Here is a 13049-nt window from a genome sequence, read left to right on the forward strand (position 1 = left end):
ACTCGCTCATTTGCTCACTCTCTGACAAATAAATAAATAAATCTTAAAAAATAAAAAAGATGTGGCATATACACAATGGAATACTACTCAACCATCAAAAAAACCGAATTCTTGCCACTTGCAACAACGTGGATGGAACTAGCGGGTATTATGCTAAGTGAAATAAGTCAATCAGAGAAAGACAATTATCATATGATTTCACTCATATGTGGAATTTAAGAAACAAAACAGAGGATCATAAGGGAAGAGAGGAAAAAATAAAGACAAAATCAGAGAGGGAGACAAACCGTAAGAGACTCTTCATCATAGTAAACAAACTGAGGGTTGCTGGAGGGGAGAAGGGTAGTAGGATGGGGTAACTGGGTGATGGACATTAAGGAGGGTATGTGATGTAATGAGCACCGGGTATCCTATAATACTGATGAATCACTGACGTCTACCTCTGAAACCAATAATACATTATATGTTAATTAACTGAATTTAAATTTTAAAAAAGATATCTGCAAAAACAAACAAACAAAACAACAACAACAAAAAAAAACTGCGCCTGTGCTACAGGATCTGAAAGCTTTCATTTAGGTCCACTAAGGGTTTTTCCGTGGATTAACTTGGCTATGTCCTTCCGCAGTAGCCCTTTAGACATTCTCTCCTATATACACCACTTTTAGAAATTCTGGCCCATACCCAGTCACCTAGGCTCAGAATTCTGTTACCGAGCCTTGTGAGTCACCAGATTATCTACTTTTTCTACCATTTTATATAACCAGAATGACCTCTAAAACCTACCCCTTTGCATGGGAGCTACAGGCTCCCATAGCACTGAAAATTCCCCTTCCGTAGTGTAAGTAATGAAGACAGACCTAGACCAGGAATCAGACTGAAGTCTAGTTCTGGCTTTGTACTGAACAGACATGTAAGGCAGTACTGCATAGGATTCTAGAGCCAGACTGCCTGATTCTGACACCCATCTTCACCACAGCTATGTGACTCAGGCAGCTTCCTGATCTCTCTGTGCTTTAGTCTACCTCACTACTGAGAGGTGAATTAGAATAGTTCCTACCTTATAGGGTTGTTGTGTGGTTTAAATGAATTCATAAAAGTAAAAAATTTTAAATAGCACCTGGAAGATACACACAGTAAATGCTAAATGCTGGACATTATTTTTGGTAGTGATGGTATTCTGTTATTATCATCAGTTGTTATTATGTGCATTTCATCAGCAAGTTATAGATGTCTTAAAGCTGGGAGTTACACAATATTGTAGAAACTTAAGGATTTGTTTAAATGTTCTTTTTAAAGATTTATTTGAGAGAGAGCGTGGCGTGTGCACGCATGAACAGGGGCAGAGGGAGGAGACAAGCAGACTCCCTGCTGAGTGGGGAGCCCAACGCAGGGCTCGATCCCAGGACCCTGAGATTACTACCCAAGCCGAAATCAAGAGTCGGACACTTAACTGACTGAGCCACCCAGGCGCCCCTGTTTAAATGTTTCCGTCATTTCCTCTGCTCTCTTTCAAGAGATTTACATAGTGTGCAGACTACATTATGGCAGTCTTGTGCCATTTCTTATTTATTCAAATCACAATAGCCACAAATTTATCAACTCCTTACTGTAAGTCAAGAAATGTGCTAACATACACACACACTTTCTCATTTAATCCTCATAAAAACCTTTGAGGCATGTATTACGTACACTATTTTCAAAAAGGGGACTGAGTTTCAGAAATATCAAGGACTTGCCGATGGTTATGCTTTCTCCTTTCTGGAATGTTCTGCACTCCTCACCCCCACCCTCCAGTGGAGTAAACTCTTGCTCAGTCTTCAAGAGATCAGACATCACCTCTTTCGACAAACCTTCTCTGCTATCGGCAGATACTACTACTATATATACTATATATTCTTGCTTGCCTCTGTCACATTATAACTATTTATTTATGTCTTTATTTGTTTGTGTCCTCCAGAGTTCCAAAGGTAGGGAATAGTTTTGGGTTTTGTTTTTAAAGAAGAAAAAGTTGACAATGACCCAAAAGACACAATCTGGGAAATACTAATTAATTAGTGCTAAGTAATAAATGCCAACTGGCTAATGATTTTGCCAACCTTCAGCTTGTCTGCTTTAGCCCTCATTTCCAGAAGCTTCTTCTCTCTGGCATCGATCTGCAACCCTTCATCACACCAGTTCACAGCCTCAGCAAAGTTTTTCAGTTCCAGATGGCATAAGGCACCTGTAGAACCCAGAACCCTTAGAATACGTGGACAATATGCATGGGAAGAGCTCTCCTTGAGCAGGAACCACCCCCCCACCCCTATCCCCAACCTCCACCAGCTACCAGCCAGCATTCTAAAGAGACAACAGATGATTAAAGCCCCTTCTACTGCATTCCCCAGACAAGGAAGAATATTTTTTGTATCTTAGAGCAGAAAGATCTCTAGGGCCCATTCAGCTTAAAACCCCTGTAAGCCTCCCTGACATTAAGGGCTTTTAAAGTAGGGAAGGCTACAACTTAATGGCAAAGAGCACAGGGTTTAGAGTCAGACAGATCTGGGCTGGAAATCTGGCGCTATTGTTTACCAACTAGGCATTAGATAAAATACTGACCATCTCCAAGCTTCAGGTTCCTCATCTGCAAATCAGAATAAAGTCCATCTCAGATATTTAATAGAGACAGAAAACAGAACTGACCTCAGCCATTCATCAAAGCAGTGGCAAGACCAAAGACATTAGGTCTCCCCTAAAATTGTTCCTAATGGCTTCCAGGTTAAGCTGCCTCTCCTCTCACCATGTTTATTCTTCTCCAGTTAGCCTCTTTAGACTTTCCACAGAATTTCCAAATATCAGAACTGTAAGGGCTTAGATGTCAACAGAATCCAACCTCATCTTCCAGAGATGAGCAAACTGACACTCAGAGTGGGTATCTTGCCAAGGTCACATGCTGAGGTAAAACTGACAATTCAAGATTTATAGACGCCAGCTTGTCCCAATTCCACAGGACTACACTGACTTTACTTGCCAATCTTTGAACAGTACCTTCGTTCCCTACAGCTGAGGGACGTGGATCTACCTATACAAACCCCTAACTATGCATACCTAAAGATGCATAACTTTGGTAAAGCATTTGGCTTATGATAAAGCAGTCGATCGTGGGGCTATAAGGAAGATTAATATGTGATGAATAAATTAAAGTTTACAAAGCACCTCTAAGCTTCTCAAAGAAAAGGTAAAGTATAAAAGTAATATAAGCACTATTATTACATAAAAAGGTCAGACCACAAAAGAAAATATAATCTGGGAACATCTCAGCATCAGAGTTATCAGCAAAGGTCCCATAACTTATCTTTTAATTAACATGGCATTTGAAGATCTCGCCTTTCAATTAGCTAATTTGGAAAAAAAAATTAGAATGTGGCTTTTGGAACTGCTTTATTTTAATTAATTTTATTGCTAATTTAAAATGAGGAGTTTCAATTTCTCTACAAATTCTTAAAATATAAAGGGTTATATTATTCTCTGGGAAATTCTTTTAAAAATGGCATGTTGCTATTGATAAGGACCAGGAACTTAATATCAAGATTGCAAAAATAAGGTGACTTCATTAGTATGTTAGCACCTTAATATCGAAACTTAAAATGCCTCAACTTTTGGTGCAGTGAGTGCCAACTTTTCCATAAGGACAACCATACCGTAGTTCTACAATACTTACCTCTTACTATTGCTTTGAGGTGGCAGGGTTTTAGCTTTCTGGCAGCTGTCACATCATTGAGAGCAGAACGAAAATTGCCTAACAGGCACCGTTTAGTAAAAGAGAAAACAAGACTGAGATCAGAATATTTGCAAAATTTCATGTGTAGAGACATAGACATTCTTGTATAGTCTTAGAGAAATATAAATCAGAGCAATAGTTTTTAGAAAAAAATAATAGTTGTGCTCATCAAGTCTTAGAAATATTTGTAACACTAGAAGCCCACAGAACAACTATAAATGGCTAGCAAGCCCATGAAAAGATGCTCAACATCACCACTGACTGAAGAAATTAAAATTAACATGGAACTGGTAAAAATTAAAAACAGGTAATATCCAGGATGGGTGAAGACATGGGAAAAGGGCACTCTTAAGGGTAAATCAGAGAGCAAATTAGCATGCACTTGTGCGTATACTCTGACCCAACAATATTCTTCTAACAACTTATCCTTAAAAATACCTGGACAAATATGTAAGGATAAATGTGAAAGCATGTCAACTGCAGCATTAGTTTTAACTGTGAGTTGTGAAACACTGGTGATACCCTAAATATCCTCAATGTAGTAATGATTAAATGAACTATGGTAAATCCACACGACTAAATACTATGCAACCATTAAAAAGGGTGAGATACATGTGCACATAAAAGGTGTGACAGGATGCCTGTGTTTTAACTGGTGGTTCTAGGTGTATAATGTCAATGTGTAAAATATCAATATTTTTTGTAAAACAAACCAATCTAAATATACAGACATATGTACACACACATATATATTTGTAAAAAAAAAAGGTGCGTAGGGGCATCTGGGTGGCTCAGTCAGTGAAGCGTCTGCCTTCTGCTCAGGGTCCTGGGATCGAGCCCACGTCCGGCTCCCTGCTGAGCGGGGAGTCTGCTTCTCCCTCTCCCTCTGCCCCTCCCCCCAACTTGTACTCACTCTCTTAAATAAATAAAATCTTTAAAAAAAAAAAAAAAGTGTGCAATCAAACACACTGTTATCCAAACTAGAAGGGCATGAGGTAGATTTTCACTTTCTAGTTTATACTGTAAATATTACTTAACAGTTTGGTATTTACTTATTATTTTCACTTCTAAAAATCTAGTGCAGAGGTCAGCTAAATTTTTCTGTAAAGGGCCATATAGTAAATATTTTAGGCTTTACAGGCCACATATGGTCTGTTACACATTCTTCTTTGTTTTACAATCCTTTAAAAATATAAAAGGCATTTTTAGCTCACAGGAGGCCAGGAATCCAGATGTGGCCTGTGAGCCATAGTTTGCCAAATCTGGCTTCAGCCTTAAGAATAATCAGAATTCGTAGGAAAACTTTATCACTAACTGTGTTCATTACTGTATTATTTTAAAAAACCTAAAAGCAGCTGTATACTCAATAACAGCAGAACAGTAAAGCCAACTGTGTAAACACTGGTATGTCCAAATGATGCAACTTTATGTAGCTATTAAAATAGTATTCAAAAATATCTTGACAGGTGAAATTATTTATGTTATAAAATTAAGTGAAAAGAACTGAATACAAAACTGGAAGAACAGCATGATATTAACTATGGAAAAAAATGTATATAAAAGAGATCCAAAGACTTCTGGTTAAGGGTGGTAGACTGAACGTAAGGATTTAACTAAACCTCCACTACTCTCCCCCTTCCCCGCAAAATGCCATAAACCCACAGAGACAAGAGTAAGAACACAGAACACATTTTAAAGCTCGAAAACAAAGGGACAATGGTTAAATGACTAATCAGGCCTAAGAAAACTGAATTCTAAGCCAGCAGAGGGAAAGCCCCAAAGCTGTCAAGTTGTACTGCATAACCTAAAAGTACCCAGGACTAAGGAACTGACAGCACCGGGTACCTTCTGGAAGTGTGGGTAAAGGTTTTTTCCATTTAGTGCACTTGGAATCAAACCTGATTCTGCATACTAATCCTAGCACTGTGCACCATTACACAGTTCATTTTACTAAATTTACTGTACTTTACTTCAGTTGTGTACTCTGCTGACTAGGGATAAAGCTGTTAACCTCACCTACCTTACATAGGTGCTGTGAGGTCAAGAGGGATAACAAATGTGAAAGTGCTCTGTGAGCTGTACCGGTGCCATCTCATTTAAGGAATGGCTGTGATGATTATGCCTCCGGTCCTCTGGCATCACACACACGGTTTTCTTCTCGCAAGGTGCTTCTTCTGGTCTGATTAGCCCTACAGTCTTTAAGTTCCCCAAAGAAAGGAACTATGTAGCTGTTGCTCACAGTGCAATGCCTAGCACACAATAAATGCTTTATATATATATATATAAAATATATATATATTTTAATATATACATATATTATATATATATTTTTAATATATACATATATTATATATATATTTTTTAATATATTATATATATTTACTGATTGAATAAAGAAATGAACGAAACTCCTTCTGGAAAAGGCCAGATCTTACTCATCTCTGCGACACCACTGCCTAGCACAGAACAAGAACTCGAGTTCATCTGCTGAAGAAAATGTATTCCTCCAGAAGTTAGAAGAATGGGTTTCTAGTCCAAGTTCTCGCACTTATCAGAGGGACCCTCTCTGGGCCTATGTAAAATGAAGGGGTTGGTTGGCCCAAATAATCTCTAAAGTTCTATACCACTCTTACTATTTAGAATTTTATAATGAAACATGCAAAAGGAGACAACCGTTGGAGCAGACTATGGTTGGGGAGAAACTCTGCTCAAATGGTGATGAGTCCCAGCAGACTCATCCCAGCTAGACTGCAAGTCTTATTCTCTACCAGCCCCTCAGAGGCCCCAGGTCTCCTTAATAATGAGTGTTTCCCAAAGTCACGTGTGCAGAAGAGTCCTGCATGTTAGTTAGTGTTACTTGAAAAGGGGGCTTACAAAACTTAAGAATCAAAGGGTAAAGTTCTTTGCTGCAGGTCATCTCAGCATCTTTAACATACTGTGCACTGCAATCTCCAACAAAGCAGCAGCACTTTCCAAAGAATATTTTTCACTTCAGGTCCCACAGAATACTCTTTGAAAAATTCTCCCTTTAAGATAGTTTCTCTCACACAAACATCTCTTTGCTTGAATCCTTCTAGCATCCTTCAGAAGAGGGTAAAAGGCCAAAAACCAAAACCAAAAACACATTTTTTTTTAAGAGAAAAGCATTTGGGCTAAAAAAAAATCCCAGATCATACCAATTCATGTATTAAGGTATGTGGCATTTGGTTCAGAGAGTAAGAATTATACAATCTATCTGGTTTCCCTTTTCAGCCAGTCTACCTGGAAGATCAGTATTCAATTAGAGTAAACTAGCCTAGCTTTCTGGGATAAGCAGCTCTTCCTCTGACACTCTCAAACTCTGCACTAGCCATCATAATGGCTTTTATCATAAGTTAATTCTTTAGAAAGCACTAAATAATAGAATAAATTACCTAGATAGTACTGTGCTGCTGCCCGGTTGGTATAAAGGACAGCATTCAAATCAGGGTCTGTGCATTTCTTCTTTAATCCTTCAGTGTACGAAATCACAGCTTTTTTATAGTCTTTTTCTTTAAAGTAATCATTGCCCTCATCCTTATAGGTCTTGGCCTGTTCTGCAAAGAAGAGAATAAATAATCACTATTTCCTATTTTTTTAAAGTCTCATTAAAAATAGATTCTAAATCATACAATAATGTTACATATGATAAACCAAATAAAAAGAAACCAATAAAGGAAACTCCAAAATTAATCCTGTAAAACTGGGTATCAACATGGAGAAGCAAAGTCATGTGTACTTAATGCTACAATCAATTTCAAATATCTTACAAGGTAGATTGGATCCTTACCAAAAAAAGATGCATAAAGAAAAAAAGTATATTTATCCTACCTCTTGAAGGACTTTTTTTTAATTACTGAAGAAATAGAGGGAAATTATACTTCTGTTTTTGCTTATATTTTATTCCCTGGAATGCAAATTCCCCTCTCCTCACCTTAGTAAGAGCTTACAAAATTGTTAAGAATCAGTTCAGATTTCCAATCCATTGTGAGCCCATTCCTACCTCCCCCACTTCAGTGTTCCCGCCGCACCTAGTACATAGCCACATGTTGGCACTTACCACATACACAAGGGACAATCTGGCTATCCACTGGAGCATGAGATTTTTTTTTTAAATGGAGCATGAGACCTTTGAGGGCAATCTTACTCATCCCTTTATCCCCAAAGCCTAGCATTTAGTAGGTATGGGCGGGCGGGGGGGGGAGGGGGGTTGTATATGTGGAATAAATAGTGACGAGTTAGCCCAGGCTAACTACTTCTTGTTATCAGAAACTTTCTGACTCGCTCTTTACCTCAATTCAATGGAGACACAAAACAAATATTAGACTCATGTAAGATACCTTCTGGAGATCGCTCTTCATCAAAAATAATTGACTGAAGGCAAGCCAAGTCAGGATTCTCATTGGGATCAATTTCAGATGGCGCTTTCGTCATAAATAGGGGGACCTTTTCAAATTCCTGGAGATGAAGAGAAGAATGAACTATAGGAATAAGATTTTCCACAGGGTAGATCCAACTCCACATCTCTGTATCAAAGTTTTCTCTCTCATCATGATTTGCAAGTCATGGTTAGCTATCTCTCTCCCTATCCAGGCCTCAGTTTCCCAAGTGTAAGATGAGAGCGCAGGGCAAGGGTCTCTAACGATTCTTTCGGTGCTCACACTCTTCCAAGGGCGGTGGGAATCACCATTAATGGAACGCTCTTATGTTCCCGGCACTTCACCCACCATATCCCTTCATTTTCGCCGCAATGCTACGAGACTGTGGCTCTAGTTAGGGAAATTTTACAACTGAGGACACGGGCTCAGAGAAGTTAAGTAACTGAGCCAGCAAATGGTGGAGTCTCAGGTCCGTCTGACTCCAAAACCTAGACTCCTAAATGTACTGGCAGCTGAAGACTGCCCTCAAAATCCCGAGTCCCATTTTCTAACAGTCCCAGGTGGAAACCACCTTTCCGCTGGCAGGGCCGGGGGGACCGGGGGTGCGGGAGGCGCCCGCCCGCCCCAGGCGTCGGGACGACGCCCCCACACACGTGCGGGGCCCCGGGCCGCCCACCTCCTCCCACTGGTCCTCGTGGAAGCCGCCACGGTAAGGCTGGCTCTGGAACTTTTCTAGGAACGAGTCCATGGCATCTTCGCCGGCGGCGTCCGGGTCAAGTAGCTCCATGGCGACTCCTCAGCTCTCCCGCCACGGTCAGGGTGGCGAGAACCGCGCGCCCACTTCCGGCAGCGCGGGTGCCTTTCCCTCAGTCCTCCGGGCCGCGCCCGCCCTCGAGCCTCGGGTTCCGCCCTTCTGGGGCCCGGCCGCCGGCTCCGCCCCTCCCCGGCCAGCACCGCCCCCGCCCCGCCCTCCCCTCAACGGGCCACCGCCCCGCCCCGCCCCGCCCCCGAGTGTTTGGGGTGGTGGATAAACCCGGCGCCCCACAGTGCCCACTATCACTTAGTTCATTTGTGTGTGTGTGTTTTTAAAGATTTTATTTATTTGACAGACAGAGACACAGCGAGAGAGGGAACACAAACAGGAGGAGTGGGAGAGGGAGAAGCAGGCTTCCCGCTGAGCGAGGAGCCCGATGTGGGGCTCGATCCCAGGACCCTGGGATCATGACCTGAGCGGAAGGCAGACGTCTAACCCACTGAACCACCCAGGCGCCCCTCATTCGCTCATTTGTTCAGCCATTCAATATATGTTTCCTAAGTTCTTTGTGTGTTCAGGTCTATTATGGTCGCTGGGTAAACCCCGCTCTCCAGGAGTTGATAAGATAGTGGGGAAAGACAGACAGTAAACAAATAAGATGTAAGAGGTTGTCAGGTGCTAGAAAAAGCTATCGGGGAAAAGTTTTTATTTTATTTTTTTAAGATTTTTTATTTGAGAGAGAGAGAGAGAGTGCGCATGTGTGCAGGGGGAGGGGCAGAGGGAGAGGCAGAATCCCAAACCGACTCCGCGCTAAGCAGGGAGATAGATGCAGGCTCAACTCACGATCCTGAGGTCATGACCTGAACCGAAATCAAGAGTTTGAGACCCAACTGACTGAGCCACCCAGGCGTCCCTAATGAGGGGGTGGGGGTGCAGTTTAAACTGGGTATACATGCATTCAAGCAAAGGAGGAATCCCAGAGTGGCCAGGGCCTGTCTGGGGAGGAGCATTCTTTAGGGAGGGGACTGGCAGTGCCCAGCCCCAGGGAGGGGAGCTGGGGGTGGGGGTGGCTGGAGCAAAATGAGAAGGAGGGTGAGGAGGTGAGGTAGGAGGGATGATGGGTAGTGATTCTGAAGACTTGGGTCTTCCTAAGAGTGCAGTGGTACCTTCTGAAGAGTTTCAAGAAAAGGGGCTATGTGATCAGCCATGCCTATTTCTGAGGTTAACCACCTCCCTATCCACCCCAGCTGAAATGGAAACAAGATCTCCAGGCCGGGTGCGCCCTCCCGCAGCCATGGGTGCTATAGGCTCAGGGAGCCCACAGCCTGGTCTAGAAGGCTAGGCAGATAGGCAGATAGGCAGCAGGCCAATCTAAAGCACTTCCACAAGTCTGCACAGTGGAGGCACAGAAGGGTGGGTGTTACCTCGGGGAGTCAGCAAGATTTCACAGACCCAAGTTCTCTGCAGAGCTGAGAGCAGAGATGAGGAAGGTCTCCCCAGATGGTTGGAGGCTGGAAGGGAGTTGAGCATTTTAGGCAGCTGTCAGAGTCCCTGTGCAGAGAGGCATGGTGGTGTGCAAGAGCCTGGCATGCTGGGTACCATAAAAGTCAGGAGGAAAGGCCAGCAAGGTGAATGGGGGCCAGAGGGCAGTCAGGCCTTTATCTTGTAGCCCATTATCTTGCAGAGGATAGTGAGCCAGTGATAGACCTAAGGGCAAATTTGTCTTAGGAAGGCCTGGGTTGCCAGGTGAAGGATTGATGGGGGGGAGGCTGGATTAAGAGATTGACAAGGCTGCTGATGAGAGACCAGGGAAGAGAAGAGATGGGAGGCCAAGCAGTGGAACTGGCAGGCTTGGTCATGATCTGATCCCAGGGTGAGAGATACAGCAGGGCTAAGGATGACGTACAGAGGGCCGTGAGCCTTCCAGGACCACACCTGTGTCTTTCCCCTTCTAGCCCACCCATGCCCAGCAGAACACCTGGTCCAAGGGCCTCCTCTCCTCCAAATCTGAGCCTCCTTTTCCACACTTCCTCCTCCAGCCTGCTCCCTAATGGTTCCCATTCTTACTCTCCTCTTCATTGTCTTTTCCCTTCTTGGGTACAGAGCCTACAAACCCTTTGGCTTCCATGTTTTGATTCCTATAAAACGCTGTGAGGCGGGGCGCCTGGGTGGCTCAGTCATTAAGCGTCTGCCTTCGGCTCAGGTCATGATTCCAGGTCCTGGGATTGAGCCCCGCATCGGGCTCCCTGCTCCGCAAGAAGCCTGCTTCTCCCTCTCCCACTCCCCCTGCTTGTGTTCCCTCTTTCGCTGTGTCTCTGTCAAATAAATAAAATCTTAAAAAAAAAAAAAAAACCGTGAGGCAAGAATTCATTTCACAGGTGATGATGGGGGAGGCTCAGGAAGTGAGGGAAGTGACTTGCTGAGTGCTCTTGGGCCCTTCCCACTCAAGACTACTTGGGGGCCTTGGCCAATTACTGACACTGTCAGCCTCTGTTTTGCTTCGAAGCCACACGGACCCAGAATATGGCAGCTGTCGATTGTCAAGACCAGCCCAGACCTAGGTTCTGGCCAATGAAAGCAGCAGTGTCTTTGGGTGGAAAGGGCTTCGACATGGGAGTTGGACCCACACTTCTATTGATTCTCTTGCGTGACCTTGGACAAGGCCCGCTCATCGTCAAGCCCTGTCCTCACCTGTAGAACACAGGCAGTAAAGCCAGCCTGCCTTCTCCATAACTCCATATGGCTGCTGTGAGCCTCCAAGCAGGCCATGCTCGTGAACATTCTTGGCAACGGAAAAGGTTATGCACATGGACCACCCCCATTTCCTGCTCCCTCGTAGGCCCTGATGGTCTTTGCCTATCATTTATTGGCAGATGATTGTGTGGTCAACTTCATGGGTTCCTCATCCAAGCAGGAGCATAGATGTACTCTACACCCTCGCCCAGGGAATCTCACCTCAGCCCTGTCTGCGAGGAATCCCAAACCTGTTTCCATTCCAAGTCCCTCTGCCGAGCCTCCCACTGTGCGGCCAGCCACCCAGCAGATGTCTCTACCACTGTGATGCCAAGCCCCTCAAGCTCACCACATCCAGCCTGAATTCCTCTCCCCCTGAACCTGCTTCTGGTCCCGAGAGACCACCCAGTGGGGGACACCCTGGACCCAGTCATCGGCCCAGAAATGCAGGCACCACCTCAGCACCTCACTCTCCCTCCCCCCTTCTCCATCCTGTCAACCACCAGGTTCTGAAAATTCCTCTTCTCCCATCTCCTGAAGGTCCGGTCTCCCTCTCCATCCTACCCTGCTGTCCTTCCCCCAAGCCTCCAGCCAAGCCTCCCTGTGTCCTTGTTCACTGCCCTCCCCCCGCTTTCCTTCCACCACAGAGTGAGTGTTCTTCCCCTCCCTTTTATCATTTATTCCCCTTTATGTCCCAGAGCCCTCCTTACTCCCTCCCACCACTGTGTGTTTTAATGTGTATTTTCAGTTTGTAAGTGTTCTTGCAAAATGTGACTTCTTTTGTGCATGCATTTTTTTATGTACTTTCCTCCTCAGCAGGAGGTTTTAGGTCCCACGTGTTGCACCACGTACCCCCTCGGCCTCTAACTGCTGCACGGGCTCCACGGTGCCCATTCCCTCCCCGACCAGGGATGCCCAGGCTGCCTCCTCTCCCGGGCACTACAAATAATGCTGCAGGAGACTTCCTCACACGTCTCTTTTACGGACCTGTGGGACGAGCTCCAAGGTGTGTGCTCACGAGTGGAATTGCCAGGTGACAGCATGCATAAACTTAGTACCACTGAACAGTGACAGATTCGTGTCCAGAGGGCTGCAGCCATCCGCCCTCCCACCAGCCATGTCTGTGGGGTTCCTGATCCTCTAGAGGAAGCAGCTTTCTAAAGCCGATATTTGCACACATCTCTCCCTGGCTTAACACCACACCATGCCTTCCCGCTGCTCCCTGAAGTCTCCCTCCTTCACACAGCCTCCAAGGCCTTAGGGACCTGGCCCTGGCCCTGATCTCCCCCCACACGCACTCTAGGATCCACTGAACCTACGTATCAGCAGTTGGTCCTCGGTCCCGTGTGCCTTGCTCTCCTCCATATACGCCCACCATGTGGTCATCTTTCCAAGCCCCCTAATG

General features: G+C 44.5%; 1 protein-coding gene across 1 annotated transcript in view; it reads right to left on the reverse strand.

Moving 5' to 3' along the window:
* The window catches only part of TTC4 (tetratricopeptide repeat domain 4), a 24319-nt gene extending 15289 nt beyond the window's left edge, over positions 1-9030 (reverse strand). The window contains exons 1-5 of the mRNA XM_032428213.1: positions 8834-9030; positions 8119-8236; positions 7174-7335; positions 3701-3778; positions 2100-2224 (exon numbers count right to left, since the gene is read on the reverse strand). Of these exons, the coding sequence (XP_032284104.1) occupies positions 2100-2224; positions 3701-3778; positions 7174-7335; positions 8119-8236; positions 8834-8944 (594 nt within the window). The 5' untranslated portion in view covers positions 8945-9030. The remainder of the gene's footprint in view (positions 1-2099; positions 2225-3700; positions 3779-7173; positions 7336-8118; positions 8237-8833) is intronic.
* Between the last annotated feature and the right edge of the window lie 4019 nt (positions 9031-13049).

This window comes from Phoca vitulina, unplaced genomic scaffold (genome assembly GCF_004348235.1).
Source record: "Phoca vitulina isolate PV1807 unplaced genomic scaffold, GSC_HSeal_1.0 scaffold2, whole genome shotgun sequence".
NCBI lineage: Eukaryota > Metazoa > Chordata > Mammalia > Carnivora > Phocidae > Phoca > Phoca vitulina.